This window comes from Dromiciops gliroides, chromosome 3, assembly GCF_019393635.1.
Source record: "Dromiciops gliroides isolate mDroGli1 chromosome 3, mDroGli1.pri, whole genome shotgun sequence".
In the NCBI taxonomy this organism is placed as follows: Eukaryota; Metazoa; Chordata; class Mammalia; order Microbiotheria; family Microbiotheriidae; genus Dromiciops; species Dromiciops gliroides.
This window is the reverse complement of record NC_057863.1, coordinates 1,011,330-1,036,333: the sequence shown is the minus strand read 5'-3', so window position 1 is coordinate 1,036,333 and position 25,004 is coordinate 1,011,330. Positions and strand designations below refer to the sequence as shown.

Sequence of the window (25,004 nt, the reverse complement as noted above, 5' to 3'; positions counted from 1 at the left end):
CTACCTTTGGCAGCTTTGATGGTCAAGCTTGGCTGGCCATAAAGCTTGTTCACGCCAGGCCAGGCGGCATCACCCGCCTGAGGTAATGTGGAGAGGCAGGCCTCAAAGGATGGCAGCTTCCAGGCCTCTTGCCACGCCCTTCCCAGCAGCCCCGAGAGGGAGGGAGTTCAGGCATCCTGAGGGCTGGGGTCACGGCGGAGGCATCCACCATAACAGGACATTGGACATCCTCTGGTTTTAGCGCTATGGGAGGGAGGGCCCGGCTGGTCAAAGAAAGCCCCAAATCGAGAATTCTGAGGTCTTTGAAGCAACCTCACTCAAAGGTTTATTGAATCTTTTGGCAAGAAAGCAAAGTTGGAGCTTGTGAATTGGTAGCATCAAAACCAGAACAAATGAGCCTGGGGAGGCGAGAGTGCGCTGCTGGTGCATCCCCCAGCAGGCTCTGCCCTGTCAGATGGCAGTGGGTCCTGTCCTGCCCCCCAAGAACCACTGACCCACTTCTTCTCTGCCACCCTGGTCTAACAAGATAGATTGTGGCGTGGGGACTCAGTCCCCTGCAGATGCCTCCTTCTCACTGCCCGCCCCCAGACCCTTGTCCTTGTCTATCACAGCGCTGGGCGCTGGCGTCTCGCACAAGAGGCTTTGGCCCCCGCTTCTTCCAGCTGAAGGGGGGGACGAAGCTCAAGCATGCCGCTGACACAAATACACAAAGGAGCCTGGGGTGGGGGCTGGCCTGAGGGCTGGGGGAGAAGCCCTCTGGCTGGGTCAGGGTCCTCCTGCAGGATGCCCACCAAAGGGGCTCCAACGGAGGTGGATGGTCGGGTCTGCCGCCCATCACCATGGGCGGCCTCAGGGATTCCCCTGGGCAAGGGGCAGGGGGCATTTCCAGTGCAGGCATCCACTCAGGCGAGGCCTCTGCAAGGAGGAGGAGGCAGAAAAGAGAAGCAGCTCCCAGGTCAATACATTTGGCTTCCATGGACAACAGCACAGGGGCAGGGTAAAATCAGGCTGGGGGCAGAGGTGTCTCCCCAGGAGGCAGCCTTCTCTGCCTTGAAGGAGGGGGGGCCATTCCTGTGGGAGCTGGCGAGGGGAGCAGGAGGGGCACTGCCCCCTTCCATCTCCTCACACGCCCTGGAGCAACACAAGTCGGATCTGTGACCCACAGATGCATCAGTGAGTCAGAGGCAGACCTTGGGGGGCCCATGGGTCAGCCCTAGCTTCTGGGCACCCTCTGGAAGAACAAAGGATGCGGCAGCCACTTCCCCCTGTCCTGCTTACCAGGTCACCAGATCAGGTTGAGAAACTTGATGATTTCTTCGTACAGGACAAAGACAATGGCCACATCCAGGCAGACTCTGCTAAGGCGTGGAATGGTTCCCTTGTAAAATCTGTGCAGTGGGAAACAGTAGAAAAGAAATGTTTCCCAGAAAGAAAAAAGCCCCTCTCCTCCTTCAGCCAGAGGCACCACTGGACCTGAGTTCAAATCCTGCCTCAAGCCACTTCTTGGCTGTGTGACCCTGGGCCAGTCACTGAACCTCTGCCTGCCTCAGTTCTCTTGTCTGTAAAATGGGGAGAATTTGTTGTGAGGCTCAGGCAAGATAAAAATGGTCAAGTGCCTGGCAAGTAGTTAGGGTGTAATAGACCCTCTCTCCCTCATCCTTCCCTTTTTTCCTCCCTCCTCCCTCCTGCCTCCCTCCCTCCTTCCTTTCTCCTTCCCCCTCTCCCTCCTTCTCTCTTTCCTCCTCCCTCCCTCCCCCTCTCTCTCTCTCTCCTTTCCTCCCTCCTCCCTCCCTCCCCTCCCTTCTCCCTCCCTCCCCCTCCTCCCTCCCTCCCTCCTGCCTTCCTCCCCCCCTCCCTCTCTCTTTCCTCCTCCCTCCCTCTCTCCCTCCCTCCCTCCCTCTCTCCCTCCTCCCTCCCCCTCCCTCCCTCTTTCCTCCTCTTTCCCTCCTTCTCCCTCTCTCCCTCCCTCCCTCTCTCCTTCCCTCTCTCCCTCCTCCCTCCCTCTCTCCCTTCCTCTCTCCCTCTCTCCCTCCCTCCCTCCTTCCCTCCTGCCTTCCTTCCTTCTCCTCTCTTTCCTGGGGTAGGTGAAGTCCTTGCTTACACAGGGTGACTCCCTGAAGCTCCTGAGGGCAGGTGCTCAGCTAAGGGAGCTTCTTCCACCTCTCAGAACTACCTCTGCCCTTTTTTGGTTATTATCACTGATGCAAGATCAGACCAGCTGTCATTTAAAATCCCGAGCCACCATAATGACAATGATCATGTTTACAGATGAGGAAACTGAGGAAGGCGGAGGTTGGTGACTGGCCCAGGCTCCTACTGCAGGGGTGGGGGTGGGGGTGGGGGTGGGGGTGGCGCCTGCCGCTCTGTCTCCCAAGCCACCATGAGGGTAAATGCCGCTTAAGTTTCTCCCCACACAGAGAGCACAGAGCTGGGGAGAGGCTGTTGGGTCCCAGTCATCTGGCGGAAGCTCCCCAATTTCCTACCCATTCCTTGGCTGGCAGCCTCCAGCTCTCAGAAAGCATCCTTGTTCCTCTAGTAGGCTCCAAGCCGGGAAGACCCCAGTGTGAGCAAATGCCCCTTTAGGTCCTCAAGGTCTGGCTGGGGGGGGGGGTCTGCTCAGAGGGCAATCTGGGAATCAGTCAGGAGGCCTTGGCTGTGAGACTCTGGGCAAGTCTATTCCTTGATCTGGGCTAAGATGAGGGGTTTTCAGCTTCTCACCTCCGGGTCCCAGGATTGTCCTAACAAGCCCAACAATAACCACTGACCTTTAGGAGGCACTTTGCAAGCACCAATGATCTCTCTGGATGCTCACCTCAAAATGGGGGCTCTTATAGTCATTGTTTTATGGAGGATATGGAAGCTCAGAGAGGTTGGGGAGGGTCTTGGGGGGATTCAAACCCCAACTTCCAGAGCTCTGCTTGGTGAGAGGGAACCTTGCGGGCTCCTGAGGCTGGACAGCCTTCCCCCTCTTTCCCTTCCTCCTCCTCAGCAAAGCATCTGCCTCTTGGACATCCCCTACTCCAAGATTTGCCCATTGGGACCAGTCAGGTGTGGAGTAGATCCCTCCCTCCTCCATGGCTCATCCTTCCCTCCTCTGCAGTTCATCCCTCCTTCCTCCATGGCTCATCCCTCCCTTCTCTGCAGTTCATCCCTCTCTCCTCCATGGCTCATCCCTCCCTCCTCCATGGCTCATCCCTCCCAGTGCTTGAACACAGCTTCCACAACCCTCCTAAGCCCTATTTTTTTTTAAACATGACACATAGAAGCTGGATGACAATACTGGAGCCAAGAACAGAAACTGACAATTGCTGGTAAGGTGAGCACTGTGCTTCCCTCCCCTCCCCCAGAACCCCAACTGGGCAGTGGGCCCAGGACACAGGGACACCTGCTTTCTGCCTTTCCTGGGGGAGCTCTCTAGGTCCTGGGGCCTGAAGCAATGACACAGAAGACCAATGCCCACGGTTGAGTTTCAGAGTTGAGTCATTCATTAGAGAAAAACCTATAGACGATCCTAGCCATGGACTGTTATCCTGGGGAAATCTCCCAGTGGGGAGAAACGGAGATGCAGAATCATGCAGCCTGTCTAGGAAAGTCTTGTAAAATGAACTTGAGGGAGTTCCAAGCCACTTACGCTATGAGGCCTTCATTTTTATAGATCTGGGCGATACAGTCAATTGTGTTTTTATACTTGTAAGCTTCCAGGCTCTGAAACGAAAGGTGCAGGCCAACGAAGGCTGTGTGAGTGACAAAGCAAAGACTGGCTCAGTCAGTCAGTCAGTAAACATTTGTGAAGCACCTACTATGTGCCATGTACTGTGCTAAGTGCTGGGGATACCAATAGGAAAGAACGGCTGCCTTCAAGATGCTTACAATTCAATGGGGGAAGGCAACACATAAAGGAGAGCTGAACATGGATGTGGGAGAGAGGGTGCCCAGCAAAGGGGATCAACGAATCTAGCCCTCCATTGGTCCATTTGTCTGTCTATCCATGTTTCTGTCTATTTACCCTTTTACCTATCTGTGTATCTATCCATCTATGTGTCCAATTATCTGTCTATCCCTTCATGTCTACCCATCTATGTAACTATCCATTCATGTACCTACATGTCCATCTATCTGTCCATCCATCCATCCATCCGTCCATCTGTCCATCCATCTTTGTCTCTACTGAACTATGTATCTATAACTGCCCATCCATTCATGTGTTCATCTCTGTCTGTTTATCCATCTCTCCATCTCTCTCTGTCTCTGCCTCTCTCTCAGTGGCCACTCACTAGCCCAGTTCAACAGGAGCTCTGGCCTGCTCCATTTCTCTGACCTGGACCAACTGACCCCTCCCCTGACAGACTGGTGGCTCCCCTGTTGTGGTGGGCTCACCCTACTGTGACCAGACTGCGTGCAGACGCTTGATCAGCTTTAGCCCTACTGCAGCTCTGAACCCCAAGCCCAAGAGATCACCCCGCCTCCCAGGGGTTACCAACACACCCCAGGCCCAGCAGTCAGCCTTCCCAAACACTGGCTTTGTCTTGGAAGTCAGCCTTTGGCAGCCGTGCCTTTCCTCCCTCATCCCTTTTAGGGGCATGGGCTAAGAAGTGTTTGGAGGAATGAAGAATGGTTTTCTGTTAGAGACCCTTTTGTTGTTCTTCCCCGTCTGGTGTCTTGTCTTTGCACAGACTGGGTGAAGTCTGGGCAACAACTCGAACCCCTTGGCTCTGCGTTACCTGCATCCTTGTTTTCACCACGTCGACCGGGTTGTTGCCAAAGACACTAGCAGCTCCTGCGGCCATGCCAAAGGTGGCTGTGATGAAAGGGCTTATCTTTTTCTGTGAATTGTCACCTGATGGAGAAATCCAAGCTCAGGGCTAGATGGCACAAATGCTCGAGATGCCACTGACTTCACCCCCTCAGCCCAGCCCAAAGTCCCTTCTGTGGTGAGATGTGGTCTCCTCCACAGCAGGAGGTCAGCATCTTTGTGGGGCACAGCCTGTCTTTGGACTTAATGCTTTGCTGGTCACTGAATCTGTCCAGGCCCCTAGCTTTCAGACCCTGGGGGTACCAGACTCTCTCTTCAGGGAGCCCTGATTGCTATCTCATCCCAGCCAAGGCAGAGCCTTCTAAGACATTTTAGTCTGATTTCAGAGGCTACAGCTGCCAGACTGCTCTCACAGAGGGAAAAGTGGCCAGAACCCTAAGGGGGGGGTGCCTGGGGCTTGGGGCTTCCCATGCCCCTTCTCAAAATCAGGTTGTTCTGTGGAGGAAATGAACCCTGTAGGATCACAAAGGGAACCAGTTACATTAACCCAGTGTTATCCAAACATCCCCTTATCCACGTTCTCAGACCCCCTGAAATCCCTCCCTGACCCCTTTGAGGGGTCCCTGTGGACCTCAGACTGGGAGGAGGGGGTGCTCTCTGCTCTGGGAGCACTGCTTTCCCTAGCTTTGTTCCTGGGAGCATCCTCTGAGGGAACACAAGAGCCTGCATGTGGCAAGATAGGCCCAGGCCCAGCTAGGTGGCGCAGTGGATAAAGCACCGGCCCTGGATACAGGAGGACCTGAGTTCAAAGCCAGCCTTAGACACTTGACACTTACTAGCTGTGTGACCCTGGGAAAGTCACTTAACCCTCATTGCCCTGCCAAAAAAAAAAAAAAGATAGGCCCAGGCCTCCAGGATCCTGTCAGGCAGGTGATACACCAAGGAGAAGAGGCTTCTGGGGAGCAGAAGCAGCCCCGGGCATGGGGACATTTATTACCATGGAGAGGAGTCTGAAGCCCTCAGCAGGTTGTACACAACTACAGATGCAACAACCATTTATTAAGCACCTACAGTATCCCACACACCAGACCCCCAGCATGGAGAACACAAAGATAAAGATGAACAAAGATAAACTAAGCAAGTGGGGAGGCGAGGGAGGAGGATCCAGGAAGGCTGAAGCTCAAGATGAGGCACCCGATTTGAACCTTGAAAGAAGATCGAGCTTCTGGGAGGCACAGATGAAGAGGAAGGCCACCCTAGGCATGAAAGATGAGCGCACAAATGCACGGAGGCTGGAGATTAGGGAAAGCTTGGCTCGGTATTCTAGCAATGTGCCTGATGACAGAGGGAAGGACTTAAGTGGCAGCAGGTGAATGGGTCAGAAAAACCCCAGATGAGAATCCAAGGGTTTTCAGCAGCAGATTTGCATCTTCAGATACAGCAGGAAGCTCTCGAGGAAATGAGGTATGTGGGCATGGGGAGAGAGATCAGAGATACCAGGGAAGGAGGGCCCACAAGTCTTGGCACCCAACAGGATGGAGAGAAGCTGATGAAGGTTCTGAAGCTGGGCTTCTGGGGCTGGCCGTGCATGCCCTTGTGACGAAGAGCCAAGGTGGGAACTTATGCAGCCTTTGGTGGGGGTGGGGGGGGATGAATGAATTCCATCGGGGCGTGTGGAGTTTGTGATGCTGGTGGGACATCTAGGGGCAGCTGGAGACTGGGGTGGGCGATTAGGAGGGAGGTGAGGATTGGATAAATGGGTGTGGGAGTCACACTTGAGATTGCCTCATGGAAGAGTATTGGGGTAGAGGCGGCCCAGAACAGAGGCCAGAGACAGCCACAGTGAGGGACCTGCCGTGGAGAAGGAGAAGTGGGCCAAGGAGGAAGAGAGGAATGGCATAGAAAAACATTGATAAAGCCCACACTGTGCGCTGGGCACGGTGCCAAGGGCTTTACGGATATTCTCTCTCATTTGATCCTCACAACAACGTTTCGAGGTAGGGTATCTCCATTTTACAGATGAGGAAACTGAGGTGGACAGGTTCATTGTTGGTGGCGAGTCATTTTTAGTCCCGTCAGACTCCTCGTGATCCCGTCTGGGGTTTTCTTGGCGGAGACAGGCATGGTTCATTTTATAGATGAGGAAACAGGTCAACATGGTCAAGCAAGAGTGTCTGAGGCCAGATTTGAACTGAAGTCTTCCTGACTCTGGGCCATCTAAATACATGATGAACAACCTACTGTGTGTCAGACACTGCACTAAGTGCTTCCCTCAAGCTCCTGTCCTCGACACTGCAAAGAGGCAGAGTCCCTCATGAAGGTCAAAGTGCCTATAAGGAAGATGACTGGCAGTGAAGGGGGAGACCATCAGACAACAGCCCCTGCTGGGGCTGGGGGTTGGGGCATAGACCAGAGATGGGGGAGGGGCCCCTGCCCTCCAGGAACGTACTTCCTATCTTCCGGGCAGATGGAAAGGACTAGGGGACTTCAGGGAATAAGGGTGGGCTGGACAGTTCCTGACCAATGGCTCTTGGGTGACCTCAGGCTCAGCATCCGGCCAAGAGTAGACAGGAGGGCCTGAGCCCCGGGGGAGGATGTGATTAAAGAAGCAGGGTGGAGGCGGGGCAGCAGGGGAGGGGGAGGTGGCAGAGATGCGAGCCAGGTGATAGAGGGAGGTTCAGGGCAGCCACAGGGAGGAGCCCGAGCTGTTGCATTAACCTGCCGCAGTACCACTGCCACACAGTGGCGGTCTCTGCCCTTCAGGACAGGCCTCTGAGAACCGAGGGCCAGGCCCCAGGCTAGGCTGGGAGCCTTGGTGCCTCTCCCCTTGACCAGGCCATTTCCCGAGGTCCCTGGGATTGCACTTGGACTGTGCGGGGAGCACTTCCCTGGGGCCCAGGATGAATTTTACCTTGGTACCAGTTGCGGAGGGAGGTCATCGTGAAGAAGCGGATGGCCTGGTTGGATCCCTGCTTGACAATGGTGGCTGTGAGGCCCTGATAGATTCCTTGCAAGCCTGCGAGGGGCCAGCCACTGCTCATTGCCCGTACTCATGCCTGTCTTTCCTCACCTTCAACCCCTCCCAACGTGGGCTCCCAATATGCTTCCCCAGACAGGGCTGGCTGCTGGAGCCTCCTTGTAGCCCCCAGGGCCAGGGTCTCAAGAGCCAGCTCAGGGCCCGGCGAGTCTGCTGGGGAACCACAGACTTATGACCATCCCTCTTCAACAGGGAGCCGGATGTACCTTGTTCCCGCACAATCTCTCGAATCCCATGTATGAATCCTTGGTATCTGGCATTTCCGGATGTCTGGTTATGGATAAATTTCACCTGTGGGCCACAGAAGGGAGGCTATGGCCCTGGGCCTCCTCTCTCCCTCTCTCCCACCAGCTCCAGGGCTCAGGGGCCTCTCCCCTGTTCATTTGGCAAACTCTAACATCTCCTTCCTGAGATGCTTTTGTTGGGGGGGGCCGAATCCAAACTTTCCAGGCTGAGTCTGCCACTCCCTGTGGAGCTGAAGAGTGTAAGGTTGGCATTGGGGGGCAGGGATGTCAGCTACATTCCCCTGCCCCAGCCTGACGCAGGCCCTTGGACAGCAATGCCCTCCGAAGGGGAGAGAAATGCGCTGCCACCTCTACCCAGTGACCAAAGCCAAGGACAAAGTCCTCCCTCCATAGTCTGCTAGCAACCTGGTGTCAAAGTCATGGGGCACAGGGAGGGGAGAGGGGGAGAATGAGGAGAGCAGAGGCAGATGCATGCTGGAGAGAATAAGAGATAGATGGGAGACAGGAGATAGAGGGGGAAGGAGACACAGGGGGAGGGAGAGAGGGATGGAGGAAGGGGGGACAGATGAGGGGAGGGAGAGAGGGGGAGAAGGGAGTGGGGGGAGGGGGAAGGAGAGAGAGACAGACAGACAAACAGAGACAGAGGAGACAAGATTCGGATGGCACTGACAAGGGCAATCTTCCCCAAACAAGCCATTTACGCCTTCCTATCCTAGGGCTTTCCCCATGGGCTTATAGCTAGACATGGAGAGATCAACGGGACTGCCTTGGAATTAGGGTTAGTCCTTGACCAGGCTAGCAGCTGCCCACTCCCTCTCCATGGCCCATTGGGGGCCCTGTGATTTTAAAAATTTTATTATTTCTAATACTAATTTCTGAAACAATTTTGATTTCTAGATTCTCTCCCTCCCCCACCAGTTGAGAAAACAAGCTAATGCCCTCTCACTTAGATGCCTGAAGTCAGGCTGTGCCTACTTCCGGACTAGCTTTGTCAGTGCCCTAGCATCACAGGGTTCCCTGTGAGCCCCAGTCCTCCATCCTGCTCCTTCCTCTTCAATCCTGGGCCCCTGGCAATGTCTGCCCAAGAGCAGCTCTGAGAACCAGACACTGCAGGACTGACCTTGGAGGGAGGGCCCATTCCAGGGACATGCCCAGGCTCCTTCCCAGTCTGGGCGCACACACCTTTATGGTTTCCAAGGGGCAGACGATCACTATGGCCTCTGTGGCACCAGCTCCAAGACCACAGAGCAAGCTCTTGGTGTTGCTCAGCCTGCCATTGGCATCTCTGGCATAATTGCTTAGGAACTCAAACATGCCAAACCTATAGAGAGTGTGCTAAGCATCAGCCTACTAGTGGGTGAAGGAAAGAGAGAGGGAGGGAGGAGGGGGGGAGGAGGAAAGGGAGGGAGGGAGGGAGGAAGGAAGGAAGCAAGCAAGCATTGGCTCTGGGCCTAGCAGGCTGTGAAGCAGAAGTCAAGGCCCGTGTCTTTGTGTCCTTTCCCCCGACCAGCCCTGGTTGGCTGCTGAGGCTGAGCTGAGTAACAGAGTCAAGGATTGGGGGCAAGTTCCAGGAGCTCAGCCACAAGCCCCCCACCCCCGCCACCAGCACCAAGGTCACTCCAGAATTCTGGGAGTGACTTTTGACTGAATCCAAGCCCGAGCCAACACCCCACCCCTCGGGCCCCCAGCAGAAATCCATCTCTGGGCCCCTTTCAAACAGAACCAGGGTCCGTGCTTCCTGCCAGCTTCAGGTTGAAAAGCCCTTCCAGGCTCGCTGGGCCGCCTGCCTGCCCCATATCACCAAGGAAGGCCCGGGCAGAAGTCAGAGAAGCCACCTCTAATTCAGGGTCTAATTAATCCGTGGGGTGGGGGTGGGGAGCTGGGGGCAGGCCAGGTACTGACCCTAGGGCTGCCCTGTGCTAGCCCTGCTCACTTACCTCACAGCTGACTTGGGAATAGAGCCATAGATCTGAGAACTGAGGCCCCGGTAGAGGCCCGGGAAGCCGTGGTCCTGAATGGTCAGCTTCACACAGTGACCTGCAAGATACCAGGGAGACCCGGGTGTGGGAGGGTTGCCAGGGACCAGGGAGGGGGGCCCAGGCTGCCTGCCTGGAGAGCACAGCCATTCCCTCACCGATGCTGTGGTAGCGGGGCTGCTTGGCCCTCTCGTCTAGCTGCAGCTGAGTCTTGACGTACTCTGTGGGGAAGGTGACACAGACTTCAATGCCTCCAGCAATGCCACCTGTGGGAGAGAGGGACAGAGGTGGAGAGATGGGGGACGGGGAGAGGTAGGGAGGGAGAGAGACACACACAGAGACACAGAGAGACAGAGACAGAGAGAGAGAGGAGAGAGAGAGAGACAGACAGACAGACACAGAGACAGAGAGAGACAGAGAGAAACAGAGACAGAGAAAGGGAGAAAGACAGAATGGAGAGAGACAGAGACAGAGAGAAAGAAAGAGACAGAAAGAGGGAGGAGAGAGATAGAGACAGAGACAGAGAGAGAGGAAGGGAGAAAGAGAATGGAGAGAGGCAGAGACAGAGAGAGAGAAAGAAAGACAGAAAGAGAGAGGAGAGAGACAGAGAGACAGAGACAGAGACAGAGGTAGACAGAGAGAAAGGGAGAAAGATAGAATGGAGAGAGGCAGAGAAGGGGGAGAGACACAGAGAGACAGAAAGATGGGGGGATACAAGAGGAGAGCAAAGGGAACAGAGAAGGAGACAGAGCAAGATACAAAGAAAAAAATTCTATGGGTTTTTGAAAAGCAATTTGGAATAATGTGAATAAAGTGACTAAAATGCCCTTTGACCCTGAGAGACCATTACCAGGCCTATACCCCCAAAGAGGTTCCTGACACCAAAATATATCTGGAAGCACCTTTCGTGGTGACAGAGAACTGGAAACAACAGGCACCCACTGAGTAGCGTCCCCCCCCCAAGGGCTGGGAAGGAGAAAGTCCCCCTAGGGTAGGAAGATGGACCAGGGTGAGAAGGTGGAGAGCACCCAGACAAGCCAAAGACAGGTACAGTCGCACACACAGAGAACACACTGACAAGGAGCCACACAGTCACACACAGTCACAAGCACTGGGGGGAGGGTGTTCCAGATGCAGAGCTCTCCCCTCCCCCCAAGGTGTCCTGACCGGTTGCACTGATTCCCCCCAAGTTAAAAATGCCCTTTGGTAAGGGGGTGCTGGTTGGTGTCTAGTGTGTGTGTGTGTGTGTGTGTGTGTGTGTGTGTGTGTGTGTGTGTGTGTGTGTGTGTGTGTGCGCGCGCGCGCAATGACTGAACCCCTTCGATGCACAAGCCCCTGCGGTAGCGGATCGCCAGGCACCCACTGGGAGCTGAATCCTCCCCCTCAAAGAGCTGCCGGGCTGTTGGGGAAACCACGCCCGGGCACGCGGTAATGGAGGAGGGAGGGGTGGGCTGAGAGCTAATGGTGGGCACAAAATGGGCCCGGAGATGGGAGATGAATGTAAAGGGGGGAGGGGGCGCCACTGGAGGCTACTGAATAGGGGGCGGGGCCCAGGTAGATGGGGGAGGGAGACACGCAGGGGACCATCCTGAGGAAGGGCCCGGGAAAGAAAGTGGGGGGAGCTGACAGGGCACTGACCATGACGCCCCTGGGCACCTGCATGAATACCCGCGTCCTCCACATGACCTGGGCAACTGTGAACCCCCCATGTGTCACCATGACCCCATGTAACCCGTCCACCCACATGGGGGGGGCCCGCCGTGACCCCTCAGGTGACCTAGGCATCCTCGGACCCCCACCAAGACTCCCACGTAACCCAGCCATCCGCGGGATGCCCTTCTCCCCCTGTGACACCCTCGTGATCCGGGCACCTAAAGGCGACTACTCCCTCCGTCCCCCCATCCCCGGACCACGCCCCCACTACCGGCCAGGATCGCCTTCCCCGGGTGCGTGATCTTGGCTCCCCCGGACCCCGGGGCGGCGGCGGCCAGGCCCAGGCTGGGGCTTCGCTGAGGGGGCCCAGAAACGAGCCGTTCGGCATCTGTGCCCCTCGGACCCTCAGACCTCATCTTAGCCTAGCCGTTCCACTGCGTGCGCCCCGCCCCCTCAGGCTCAACCCTTCCATGGCCCCGCCCCCAGAAATGGGCCCGCCCCTCCACTGGCCGGCCTATCAGCCTCGATCTCACCTGTGATCCCGCCCTTAGACTATCCCCTCAGCCTTGGACCCGCCCCGCCCCCCCCCCCCCTCCCTGGCCTCTCACTCTCAGGCGGGAACGTTCACCAGGTTAATCAGGGATTGGGGGCAGGCTCTTGGATCGTTAACTGTTTCTGAATGGCTGTTGGAGAAGAGCCGGTGGTTCGGATTGGGTGGATCGGGAGGGGTGCGGCTGGGCTCAGGGCTCGGGCAGAGCAGGCAATAGCCCTGAAGAGGATGCCTTCTACCGCACGCTGGACCAGAAGCCTTCTAGTCTCTGTTGGGAGGCCTCGGGGGACGGGGAGCTCACCACCGTTCTCTACGCTAGATCAGTATCCACGGGCTTGATTCTGTCCTCGCTCTAGGCCAATGAGGCGGATTACGAGAGCCCCGCCACAGCCCCTTTTACGGACCGGTAAACTGAGGCTTCGAGAGGCTGGCGACGTGCCTCAGTTTCCCCCTCCGCCCCACGGCGGCGCGGGAGACTGGAGGCGAGGCTTGGGCCACGCGCTCGAACCCGTTTCCGAGTCCTGCAGTGCGGGCCAGCGGGCGCCCCCGCTGGAACCCAGCCCGGTCACCCAGGAGACGCGTTCTTGGCTGCCATGGGAACCCGAGTGTTTGTAGGTCGCAGTCCTGGTGCGGCGGAGACCGGGGGCAGCTCCCGACAGTGCGCTCTCCAGCGCGCCGGGATAAGGCTTGGTGGGGAGCAAGGCTGCGGGAGGGGGCTCTTCTGGGGCGTCTGGGTAGGCTGCTGGGGCGGGGGCTGGGGCGCCCGGGGAAGGCTTGGCAGGGGCTCCGCTCCTGGAAGTAGGGCAAGAGGCCGTGGGGCCCAGAGGGCTAGGCCCAAACCCTCCCTGATCCGAGCTGCTGAGCCCGAGTTCTCTCTGTCTCTGTGTCTCTGTCTCTGTGTTTCTCTGTGTCTCTGTCTCTGTGTCTGTCTGTGTCTCTGTCTCTATGTCTCTCTCTGTCTCTGTCTCCCTTGTCTCTGGATCTGTCTCTCTCTCTCCTTCCTCCACACCCCTTCCCTATTTTCCCTCTTCCTTCCCTCCTTTCCCTTTTCCTCCTCTCTTTCCCCCCCTTTCTTCTTTCCCCGCTTGTCTTCTTCCCTCCCTCTCCTTTCCCTCCTTCTCCCTCCCCATCCTTGTACAGGGCATGTGAAAGAGTGGAAATTGAAGATGGCAGTGGGGATGGCATGGGTGCTGATGGATGGGGCTTGGAGGACACTGCCTGTTTTCTTTCTAGTGACTCCCTCTCTCCCAGCAGGTCTACGTACCACAATTTCTTTGCTCTTGGATGCCGGATTCTGCTCATTTTCCCGAGGACACCGAGGACCCACTTACTGCAGTCATTTAGGGTATATCGAGCTGCGGAGATGGGAGCAACCCCGGGACCAGTAGGGGAAGGCCACACACGGCTTCCTGTGGGTCAGGGGAGCTGGGTGCCAGTGACCATGGCCACTCTACTGTGGTGTTTATGGCTGAGTCTGAGTCGCTGTATGTGGATTAGAAAGGCACCTGCCCAGTCATCAGGGTCCAGCCTGGGAAGGAAAGGCATGGATAGGGGGAGCCCTAGAGAGCTCTCCAGGAAGGTGGGGTGGGCTCAAAGCCGCCCAGAGCAAGCCTAGGCCCAGGGGTCCTCTCGAGGATTCTGGGCAGCATCCCTAATAAAAAGACGTGGCTCCCTCCGAACTGAACGTACTGGCCTAGTGATCTAGCATACCCCAGGCCGCCCCACCCCACCCCCATCTTCTGCTTGTCTTCCGTGGCTGCCGCACTGATCAATCAGCCAATTGACAAACTTGAAGCACCCTGGAGCTTGCCTGATTTCCTCTTATCAGCATTGTCCCCACCCTCCTCCAACTGCCTCTTCATTCCCTACTTAGCAAATGACTTCATGTCAGAGCTGGAAACACTTCAGACTCCCTTATGAGTATCACCCCACTGTGATGGGGAACTCGATTCCTCTCTAAGCAGCCCTTGCCACTCTGAGAAGCCACTTTTTAAGGCATTTTAACAGACCAAATCACAAATCATGACTGAAATTCCCTCCCTCTTCCCCTTTTCTCTCTCCATTTTCAGCCTCTTAGGACTGACCCATCCCCCAATTCTTATGGCCAAGAGGACACCTCTTTGGGTCCAGAATGTGCTCTCCTCCCAATTAGCTGTTCATGCTTGATTCCACAGAAGAGGAGATGAGCACACCCCATCCATGTACCCTGATTCTCTTATTGCTGGATTGGTCAGCAGAGCAGGGTGGTGGCTCGAGCCCCGACTCCCTCAGCCCCAGACCTTTCTTCAGGTTGTCATTGCCAGGGGAGGGGCCCAGCTCCGTCTCTCCATCTTGAACCCAAGTCTGGTGTGAATTTGGAGAAGGCGTGTGTGGTCAGTGCACTCCATAAAGACCTGGTCAATACTGTGCCAAGACTCGGAAAACCAATTGGAGAGGGAGGGGTGTTTGCGTCTCCTTGGTGTTCTTCATTTCCTCCAGCAGGATTCACTTCAAATGACACTTCCTCTAGGTTCCCTCTGTGTGCAAAGCACTGTGCTAGGCACTGGGAAGGGAGAAGGCTGGCAGAGTCCAACAATGAGAAGGCTCCAGGTCACACGAGTAAATCGATGTCTATATGACATAGACTATCCCAAGTCTATCCGTGTGACACGATCATGCACAAGGGCAGTGTCAGCAAAGCTGCCCCCAGGCCCCAGGGTTGAAATGCCCATTTCTCACAAGGGCATCAGGGAGGGCTTCATGGAGGAGGCAGCATTTGTGCCAGGTCTTGAAGGATGGCTAGGACTTCAGCATCAGAGATTGGAGGGCTGGGGGAATATCACAAGCAAAGGCAGAAAGTTCAGACATTTCCACATGGTGGAGGTTAATGTTCTAATGTCTGGAGGCTAGAGAAGTACGAATCTGGTTGGAAGTAAGAGGGAGGAAAGATCAGCAGTGCTGGCTTGTGGAGGACCTTTGGGGCAATGACAGGGGTCCGGGCTGCTGAGGACCGGGCTGGGGGGGGGAGGAGGGGAGGAGCTGACTGGCGGCTCTTGGGGGTCTTCGACAATGGTGAGGGGCAATTGGGAGGGGGCTGCTGAGAGTCTGCCTGCTCTTCTCCAGGATCCAGGAAAGCCACCATGGCCAAATTGCTACAAGCCCCCCCCAAATTCCTGCTGCCCGAGTGGCACATCGCCAACAAGAACCAGTACAACAGCGCTGAATCTCAGCGCTCAAGGTCTGAGCGCCTAGTGGCTGAGAGCCAGAGGCTGGTAGATGAAATCGAGAAGACCACCCAGAGAACCCAGAGAGATGTCAACAAGAAGATCGGTGAGGAGCCCACTGGGGGTGGGCAGGTGGGTGGGGGCCCCTCCCCTGCTCTGGGGCGCAGTCTTCTCCTCTGTGGGTAAAGGGATGTACCCATTGCTATGGCCTTGGGCGAGGCCCTTCCCCTGCTCTGAATTTTAGGCTCCTAGTTTGAAAAATGCAGGAGCCAGGCTAGATAGTCTGGTGTCCCAACAGCTCTAGCTGTCTGAGGTGACCCATGAAGTGAGCAGAGGGGTGGGCGTAGGGGCTAGGGAGTCAGGGGGCTGGGGAGGACTGGGAGCATTGGAGGTCCAGGGACCGTGGGGATGGAGGTTCGTGGAGGAACTGAAGGCCTGGAGAAGACTGCAGGGTGTGAGCTGGGTCCACCCCAAGGTGAAAGGAAGGCTTGTCAGGACACTGAGCTCTGCTTGTACAATGTCATGGCTGGGGGTTCATGCTCTCTTTGGTGGATCTGGCAGTCAATCACAAAACTGGCTAATTGTTGGCTTGGTGCCAGGCTGCAACACCCTCAGATCTGGAGATGCACGCAGAGCCTCCCGAGAAGCAGGCCTGCCCTCAGGCAGCTGACAGTTTAGCACGATCAAAGCCGAATGCCCCTGGGGAAGGAGGCCCTGGTGGGTGTTGGAGCTGATATCAGAAGGGCACAGGAGGGCATGGGGCACCCCCAAAAGCTGGAGGATCAGGGAGGAAGGGGACCTGAAGGAAAGGGGGCCTAGGGTGAGCTTTTGGAGGGTAGGTGGGATTCCAGCTGGATGAGCTTAGGGAGAGGGAGGGCATGCCAAGCATGGGGAATGACATGGACAAAGGCATGGAGGTGGAGAGACGTGGGATCCCGGGCATGGGATGAGGCTGATAAAGGTCAGAGCCAGGCTGGGGAGGGGCTTGAAGGCCAGACTGGGTTCTGCCTGTTTGGCAGTGGGGGTCTCCATGACAGCGTCTGTGGAGATCGCTGGGAGCTGCCGGGCTGAAGGAGTAGGGGAGGGAGGCACTGGGGCTGGATACTTGCTGTCAGCCCCTCGCTGCTGTCCAAGGTTAGGCTTGGAGGATGGATCAGAGGTGTAGGCAGGCCAGAGCAGGAGAATGAACTCAATGAGATGGAACTTAAGAGCCATGAGTAATGGTCTGGGTGGATTCCCAAAATCAGCAACACAAGCAGAAGGCAGAGGAGGCACAGTGTGCCTGTAGGAGGTTGGGACCGGGTTGGGGAGGCAGACTTAGAATGTGGAGGAATGAGGGGTGGTGAGCCTGCCCTGGCCAAGGCATGATGCCACAGCAGAGGACAGCTAGCCAGGAGGGTGGTGGGCTCTCCACAGCTTTGGTGGGGAGAGAGGGACTGAAGAGTGGATAGTGGTTTTGGAGGCCCCTCTCTTAGAGGAGGCTGAGGCCCCAGAAGGCAGGAGCAGGGTGGGGGAAGGGCAGAGGAAGCCCACTGAGGCTGGGGGCAGGGCTGCTCAGGGCAGCTGGATAGACCCTTGGTGGGCATCTTATTCAGGTGAGAGCCCGACCAGATGGGTTCTAATGTGCCTTCCTGCTTGGGAGGTACCACCATTATGAATCTGCCCCTGTCGGGAGGCATCCTAGGTAAGTGGAGAGGTACACATACTTGGATTGATCCGCAAGTAAGTGTCTGTGCGATCCCCCATCCAGTTGGGACATCCACCAGGCCAGTGGCCGTGTGGGCCCAAGGCTCAGATAAGAGGATGCACCATTACGGACGCCATGGTCCAAGAAAGGAGAATCAGTCCCAGGCATGTGATGTACCAAAGAGAGAGAAGTGCACCTCTGAGGGTCTGCGGGGAAGGCAGTAGCCCAAAGGGTCCCTGTGTCCCCAGTGCCTGGTGCATATGAGGCTTGTCGGCTGGCTGACTGATGAAGACAGGGGAGCTGGCTTTCCTAGGATGGCCAAGCAGGGCTCAAATGGTGGTCACTGATTGCCCAACTCCCTTTGTGTGCCCTGCAGAGCAGAGACTTGATGAAATAAAGTTCTGGAAGAAGGAATTGGGTGACAAACTTGATCAGCTCGTAAAGGAGACTGAAGTGCTGTTCACATTTAAGACGAGATTAGAGAAGGCCCTGGAGAGCTGCCAAGAGCCCTTGTATATTGCCCAGAAGTGTCAGATGTTTAGGTGGGTAAGAGGGAGGGAGAGGGGGCAGAAGGAGAGGGGGGAAGGGGGGAGAGAGGAGGAGGAAAAGAAGAAAGAAAGGAGGGGGAGGCTGGGGCAGCTAGGTGGCGCAGTGGATAAAACACTGGCCCTGGATTCAGGAGGACCTGAGTTCAAGTATGACTTCAGACACTTGACACTAGCTGTGTGACCCTGGGTAAGTCACTTAACCCCAACTGCCTCACCCCCCCAAAAAAAGAAGGAGGGGGAGGGAGAAAGAGAGAGGAAAGGAAAGAGGTGAGAGAGAAGAGAGAGGTAAAAGGAGAGGAGGGAGAGAGAAGGAAGAAGGGGGGAAGAGAGGAGAGCGGAGAGGAGAGGAGGGGAGAGATGAGAGGAGATAGAGAAAGAGGGAGGAGAGAAAGAAGAAGAGGAGAAAGGGAGGGAGAGGAGAGGGAGGGGAGAGATGAGAGATAAAGAGGGAGGAGAGAAAAAGAGAAAGGGGGGAGAGGAGAGAGGGGAGAGAGAAAGGGGAGAGAGAGAGAAGAAGGAGGAGGAGAGGGAAGAGAGGAGAGAAAAGAGCAGAGAGGAGGGGAGAGATAAGAGGAGATAGAGAAAGAGGAAGGAAAGAAGAAGAGAAAGGGGAGGAAGAGAGGAGAGGGAAAGGGAGGGAGAGAGGAGGGAGGGAAAGAAAGGAGGAAAAGAAGAAAGGGAGAGGAGAGAGAGAATAGAGGGAAGAGGAGAGGAGGGAGAGAAAGAGGGAAGACAGAAAGAAGAAGAGAGGAGAAAGGGGAGGGAGAGAGGGGAGGGAGGGAAAGAGAAGAGAGGAGAAAGGGGAGGGAGGGAAGGAAAGAGGGGAAGCGAGGGGGAGAGAGGAAGCAGAGTTGGGCTCCATCCTGGGACTCACCTAAGCTCTTCCAGGGTTGGGAGGACCTCCAGGAAAGGGATGTGGGCTTAACTCAGGTGAGGCCAGGGCCTCGGTTGGGTGTCTGTGCCCTGCCAGTCCTCCCTTGTCAGCTGGCCTTGACTGAGCACCCGGTGTGCTCATGATAGGTGCTAGGGCCACAGAGAGAACGGGAAGTAGTCCGTGCCCCGCCCCCACCCCAGCTTACATGTCATCAGGGGAGACATAATATCCTCATAAAAATGGAGAAAACACAGAGTAGACACGAGGCCCCAGGAAGCCTGGCAAAGCTTGTCTTACTCTTGGCACTTTGCCACCTGCTCTAGACCTGCTCCATGGAGCCTGCCCATGGGTTCCTTGGGGAATGTGTCTGAAGAGAGAGGGGGCTCCTGAAGCTAGAAGAAGAGAAGGGGGGGAAGAGGTGACAGCTGAGTCATGAGACCCCAAGGTCCAGGAGCTTCTGGAGCAGAGGTCAGTCCAGAGACCAGGGAAAAGGGAGAAAGCCAGTGTCCTCAGAGACTCTGAGTGAGAACTCGGGTCTTCAGCAGAGTGGGAGAGAGAGCCTGGCCAGGACCTGGGGTCTGCTTCTCTCAGGGGGCTCCTGTCTGGGGCTGCCTGCCTTGTGGCTTCCCCAGTGGGACCTCCACCCCTCTCTTGGCCAGGGAACAACGTGTTGGGATTGACCTAGTGCATGATGAGGCGGAGCTTGAGCTGATCAAGGAGGTGGAGGTCTTGCAGGGGGTCATATCCCTGCTCCAGCGCACACTGGAAGAGACCTCGGAGCAGCTCAGGTATCGGCCGGGCTGCTGGAGGGTGCCCTGCCCCACTTCCTCTCAGAACATGTGCTGGGAGGACCCAAGCACAAGTCCTGGCAACTGAGGACAAGTCCTATCCTCAGTCGGGGATGCTGTGGGACCCCAGAAGATCGTGTGGGGACCTCTGAGGTCACCCAGCTCAATCTCCCATTCAGGAAGGGAAGCAGGAGGCATTTGGGGGCCACCCCACCCAGATCTGAGCTTTTCAGGCACACTGAAATCCAAATCTGGCAGCAAAAGCTGTGTGGAGGTGCCTGCCTTTGGGGAGGGGGTGCACTGACTGGAAGCCTGCGTGAGGGGGAAGAAGAGAAGGCCCCAGACCCTAAACCTGTCTAGAAGGTGGAGGCTTTGAACAAGGCTCAATCTGGGCCTGGCTAACTGGAGGACTGTGTGTGTGCGCATTTGTATGTATGCACTTGTATGCGTATGTATTGTATGTACTGCGTATGTATACACATGCATGTGTATGTGTGCACACGTGCACGTGTGCTGTGCGTATATGCATGTGTACTGTGCGTGTGCGTGTGTGCATATATGCACGTGTATATGTGTGCACATGCGTGTGTGCTGTGCATGTTTGCACCTGTGTGTGCACCTGTGTGGGGCTGGTTCTGCTTTTCCAGGTTGAACCGAGCTGCTAAGTACAACCTGGAGAAGGATCTCAAGGACAAATTCGTTGCTCTCACCATCGAGGATTTCTGTTCCTCTCTCACCAACAATAACCCTGACATCTGCTATGCTGATAATGTCATCCGAATCGAGCCCAAGTATGTACGAAACCTGGTGCTGGAGTGAGGGGGGAAGCTTGGGTCTCATTCTGGACTTGTTCCTGGCCCTGGTTCAGCAACCACTGAGTCCAGGAAAGACCTGGCTTAGACCCCAGCGCTGATCTTCTTAGGGCCCCAATGCAGGGGTGGAGCCATTGGAACAGCAGGGTACCACCGAGGGGCTGTGGACATCCAGGCAGCCTCAGCCGAGCTCTCGGAGGGGGAGCCCTCCTCCTCACACGATGGGAGAGTGTAGACCCTGCTGCTTCCTGTGCCCTCCCAGCTAGGCCCCAGTCTGAGCCCACAGGGCTTTCCCCACCTTGCTGACAGTCCTGAGGGCCAGGCCGGGTGACACCTGTCAGCTGACCTGCCCACCTCCCCAGGCTTCATGTTGCCTCCAGCTTGTCGCCCTCTTCTCAGGCCTATCTGAGCCAGACGGATTGTCAGTGGCAGTCCCTGGTGTACTTGGTGGATATCAAGACTCCAGCCTCAGCCCATTCTCCCCTCTACTGTGAAAGAAGAAAAAGTGGGTTTCTCAAACCACCACATCTTAGGCCCTGAGCAACTGAGCCAGCCTCCTTTGGTTCTGGGCAGGTGGGCCAGGAGGGGAGAAGCTCTCCTCCTGGGGGGCCTGGGAGCACAAACACCCTGATCCAGCAGCAAAGGGGGTTGCAGAGAAAGGGGGAGCAGTGTGGACAGTGGAGTAGCATGCCAGGAGCCCTGGGTGGCTGGAGACCCTGCTTGGTCTCCAGGCCCAAGCTAGCGGCTTAGCAGGGGGCAGTCTGGAGTGGCAGCAGAGGCTGTGTCCTCAAAGTCTAGGTCAAGGCTCTGAGTCCAGCAGTGGGGAGAGACTGGAGGTGGGCACGGCAGGGACAAGCTCAGATCAGTGCAGTGTATGCATTGGCGCTGAATGAGCTTGGGGACCTGGCTGTGGGGCCCAGCTCTGCTCCAGTCAGTGATGCTTGTTGACTTCTCTTGGAAAAGGCCTTTTTTTCTCTGCCGGGCTGCCAAAGGCCACGGTGGGAGTGGGTCAGTATTGCTTGGCCAGTAAGGCTCCTGTTGGACCATTGGGAATGAAAGAAATCCCAATGATATCCAAGAAAGCAGCTGCAGAATCAGGTTAGGGCTTTGTCTCACTGAATTGGCCCAGCTCCCTTCTGGGATGTCACTTTAGTTCCTTTTCATTCATTCAGCAAACATTCCCAAGAGCTTATGGGTAAAGTGCCTGGGGTTCTAGTGATGAGGAGTGGTCTGGACCCAGCCCAGAGGGCAGCTTGGGCCCCTCTGCCTCCATGGGATGCAGCCCGAGGCCAGTTCTCCTCCTGAACCATGGTCTGGTCCTCTCTTTGCACCAAGATGCCTCTCTGTATAGGCAGCAGCCTTTGCACCACGAGCATCAGCCACTGGCTTTTGGCTTCCCCAGGACTGTCCCTGTTGTGCCTTTTCTTCCAGCTCTGTGAGCATTGATGATTGGGTGGATTTCTCCAATGTTAATGTGGAGAAGGCAGATAAACAGAGGAACAACACACTAGCGCTGGAGGCCTTGATTGACAGAATTCTGTCCCAGACGGCCAGTGACCTGCGCAAACAGTTTGAGACTGTGAACCTCACCTTCCAAAGCCGGATCAAAGAAACAAAGGATGCCAAGGACAAATTGACCATGCACCTGGTCAAGGTGACGATCAGATGGTGATGCCAAGAGAGGTGGGGGTGGGACTGCAGCCCTTGGCAGCCAGCCTGCCATACTGGGGAAGGGGGCCAGCCAGCCACTCTCTCCTTTCCTTGTTGCTTGTGGTTCTTTTGGAAGTTGGGGCAGGATGCCACCTAAGTCTGGCCAAGGCTTGCTTTCCTGGGCCAGACATAACCAAGGTACAGGACATGCTTTGAGGTTGCTCAGCAGCATCAGATCTTTCAAAGACAAGGGCCTTTGGGCATCCTTTCCTTCAGCCCCATGTGCTATTTGTGGAGGGGAAGGTCCAGAAGAGCCTGGGGACTCGTCCGAAGCCAAATCCGCCCCTGCCCAGCAAACCCCAGGGCCCTAAACCCCTAAGCCTGCCTCAGCCCAACATGCCTCTGGAGAATGGGCCTCAAGTGATCTTTTGTCCCCTCTGGGTCTGGATTCAGCACCCTGGATAGTGCTCAGTTGAGCAGCCTCTGTGGGCTTTGAGGCACCTCAATCAGTGGTCAGTCTTCTCCCCTTCAGGGTTCAGCTGAAGACCCCTCTGAGCTCTTCAGTCCATGGGAGCCCCAGGTCCCTGAGGCTGAGGGTCCAAAGTCACACCCAGAGCAAAGGACCATGACCAAGGATGCACCCCGAATCCCTCTCTGCTTCCTTTTGTCAGCCCCAGAAGCAGCTGTCCCAGATGTAGTGGCCATCCCAGAGGGTTGGGTGCAGGACCCTGATTTCTGTCCTGGAGACAGAGCGTACTGTGTTCACGATGGTTCTGCCAGGCCCCATGGACAGGGACTCTGCTCAGAGGGGAGGCAGGATGAAGTGGATGGAGGCTTGGGAGAGGGAGTCTGTGGGTCTAGGGCTGGGACTTAGATGAAAAGGAAAGATGGAGGGGGTGCTGCTTGCAGAAAGCATAGAGATGGGACTCCTGGTGGTGCATGGGAAGTGCAGCCTGGTTAGAACCAAGGATCAGTGTGGAGGGAGGGAGGAGCAGAAATAAGGGAAGATTGGTGGGTGAGGGAATAGACTGTTGAGCATCCATGTTCCCTGTTCCTTTTGTGAAACCCATGATAGCTTCTGATCTGACCCATTTGTAAAAAAGTCTGGGGGCAGCTAGGTGGCGCAGTGGATAAAGCACCAGCCCTGGATTCAGGAGTACCTGAGTTCAAATCTGGCCTCAGACACGTAACACTTACTAGCTGTGTGACCCTGGGCAAGTCACTTAACCCCAATTGCCTCACTAAAAAAAAAAAAGTCTGCATGAGTGGACATTCCAGCTAGGAGGATGAGGGCCTGTGGTGTGGGAAGAGGGGAGAGGGGCTGGAGGTCTGCTTGACCCTTGGGATATGGGGAAGCCTTAGTGGGTTGGAAGGGGAGGAGGGCAGACCCTGACCCTCATAATGTTGAGTGCAGACCTTGGCTAGGAACTCATGCACCCTCTTGCCTTGGCTCAGGTGATGGATGAAATCACCTCCCAGGAAAAGAACATTGAAGTTTTAAATAAAGCCATCCTTGACAAAGAGGGCCCTGCCAAAGTGGCCCAGACACGCCTGGAGTCTCGGAGCCATCGGCCCAACGTGGAACTGTGCCGGGATCCGGCGCAGTACCGGCTGATAAAGGAGTTGCATGAGATCACCAGCAATGTGGAGAGGTGAGTGGTGGCCCAGACCTGGCTTCCCACAGCTCCCATTGTGGGGGATCTCACCCTGGCTGTGACCTAGAACCTAAGCCCCAGGGAGCTGGAGGGGGAGAGCCGGATCCGGGACCCTTCCCAAGGGGTAGCATTCATAAGACAAGGATCTGAGGTGGTTGGGCTGATTTCTCTTCAGCGTGCCAAGATGAGGGGGATGGCTTCTGAAGGACTGCTGGTCCGGACGCTCCTTCTCTGACTGGGATCTGAGAATCTGGGTCTGCAACAGCCTGGATGCTTGTGGGCCGGGCCAGGTGGCTGGAGGGGGCCTAGTGCCCAGAGCCATTGAAAACTTCTCTCCTCTGTCAGGCTCAAGGCCACCTTGGCCCAGGCCGAGGCTGAGCTGAAAGGACTGAGTCGCAGACAGCTCGCCCTGCAGGAGGAGATCCAGGTCAAGGAGAACACACTCTACATTGACGAGGTCCTCTGCTTGCAAATGAGGAAAAGCATCCAGCACCACAACTTCTGAGCCCATTGCTGGTGGCTCCCCGGGGCTCCTGCCGCCAAGGGTTTGGGTAGCCATAGATTTCTGATTTTCAATAAACAACTCCATTAAACCAGGGAGCCGTGGGTATGGACCTCTCCTTGCAGCTGGTCAGTGCCTTGGCGGTCAGGGCAAGTCCTCAGGGCCCAGCACAGCAGTTTGGGATGCCCAGGGACACAGGCCAAGCCTGGGCGTGCCTCAGTGACTGATGAGCACAGATAGAGACAACCTCTGTCTGGCTTTGGCTCTGGACCACAGGTGATAAATGTGGTGGGGCTCGTGCGCAATGTTTCTGACACAGGCTGGGGATGTGGTAAGCACAGGGCAGCACAACTCCCTCTCCCTGGGTCCCAAGTTGTATGGGATGCATTAGAGCTTGAGGTTTACTGGGGCAGCAGAGTGGGCAGGGCCACACCTTCTGTAGCAAGAATGGTCAAGTTCAGACAGACCCTTGTAAGCACCAAAGCATGTGTGAGCCAAGGGAGCTTGGAGCCACCGTGTACTTGGGAAGAGTGACTGCCTCACTTGGGCCCCCTGACTGTTGTGGAGGAGGGAGCCTTGGGACTAATGGGGTGTCTTGGGCAGGACTTTCTCTGTGGTGGGCTCTCTATGAGGGACTGCCTGCCCACAGTGCTGCCGCTCTGCTGTGCTGCCCCATGGAGGGATGGAGCCTTTCCCACATTCCCTTTTCAGGAACAGGGCACCTGGCAGCATTATGGGTCCCTGTGCCCAGAGGATGTCTCCGCTGGGTGTACGAGTCTCTCCAAAACAAAGCTCTGCATTTACAGGGACAGGGTTCAATTTTGGAGGCTTCTCAGCAGTCACATGCTGGTCTTGCTTTACCTGAGATTTTTTTTCCCGGGAACCTCAGGATTTGACTTGTGACTTGGTGGTCAGCTCCAGCAGTCTGGAGACCTCTAATCTAGTACTGGCTTTATTTAAGCCAATAAAAAAATTCAAAGAGACCCATCGGCAAGCCTATAACCCTTCTATGTAACAGGACAATTCTCCTTTCCTCTCCAGTGAGCAGCGCTAAGTAGGAACCCCATTGTC

General features: G+C 56.1%; 2 protein-coding genes across 7 annotated transcripts; one reads left to right on the top strand and one right to left on the bottom strand.

Moving 5' to 3' along the window:
- Nucleotides 1–384: 384 nt before the first annotated feature.
- Nucleotides 385–9,349, bottom strand: LOC122745306 (tricarboxylate transport protein, mitochondrial-like). Its single transcript, XM_043990516.1, has 7 exons — nt 9,218–9,349; nt 7,997–8,081; nt 7,665–7,769; nt 4,722–4,837; nt 3,632–3,705; nt 1,279–1,388; nt 385–915 (listed from the first exon to the last, which is right to left on the bottom strand). The coding sequence occupies exons 1-6, from the start codon at nt 9,347–9,349 to the stop codon at nt 1,283–1,285; spliced, it is 618 nt and encodes a 205-aa protein (XP_043846451.1). The 3' UTR covers nt 385–915; nt 1,279–1,282.
- Nucleotides 9,350–11,413: 2,064 nt separating this feature from the next.
- Nucleotides 11,414–24,029, top strand: TEKT1 (tektin 1). Of its 6 annotated transcripts, XM_043990511.1 has the most exons (10): nt 11,414–11,439; nt 12,571–12,904; nt 13,469–13,559; nt 15,317–15,523; nt 17,481–17,646; nt 19,186–19,314; nt 19,962–20,105; nt 21,558–21,780; nt 23,232–23,428; nt 23,777–24,029. In XM_043990511.1, the coding sequence occupies exons 4-10, from the start codon at nt 15,334–15,336 to the stop codon at nt 23,934–23,936; spliced, it is 1,209 nt and encodes a 402-aa protein (XP_043846446.1). In that variant the 5' UTR covers nt 11,414–11,439; nt 12,571–12,904; nt 13,469–13,559; nt 15,317–15,333; the 3' UTR covers nt 23,937–24,029. The 6 variants fall into 6 exon arrangements, with proteins under 6 accessions (XP_043846446.1, XP_043846449.1, XP_043846444.1 ...); XM_043990514.1 differs by lacking the exon at nt 11,414–11,439 and having other exon boundaries at nt 12,296–12,825; nt 13,466–13,559; XM_043990509.1 differs by lacking the exon at nt 11,414–11,439 and having other exon boundaries at nt 12,296–12,904.
- Nucleotides 24,030–25,004: the final 975 nt, after the last annotated feature.

Coding starts and splice junctions, on each gene's coding strand:
- LOC122745306 (XM_043990516.1), bottom strand. CDS start 9,349: ATGTTTGAGTTCCTAAGCAATTATGCCAGAGATGCCAATGGCAGGCTG. Junction 4,838..7,664: donor CCTCCGCAACTGGTACCAAG/GTAAAATTCATC, acceptor TTTCTCCATCAG/GTGACAATTCACAGAAAAAG. Junction 1,389..3,631: donor AAAAATGAAGGCCTCATAGC/GTAAGTGGCTTG, acceptor CCCACTGCACAG/ATTTTACAAGGGAACCATTC.
- TEKT1 (XM_043990511.1), top strand. CDS start 15,334: ATGGCCAAATTGCTACAAGCCCCCCCCAAATTCCTGCTGCCCGAGTGG. Junction 19,315..19,961: donor GAGACCTCGGAGCAGCTCAG/GTATCGGCCGGG, acceptor CTGCTTTTCCAG/GTTGAACCGAGCTGCTAAGT. Junction 21,781..23,231: donor TGACCATGCACCTGGTCAAG/GTGACGATCAGA, acceptor GCCTTGGCTCAG/GTGATGGATGAAATCACCTC.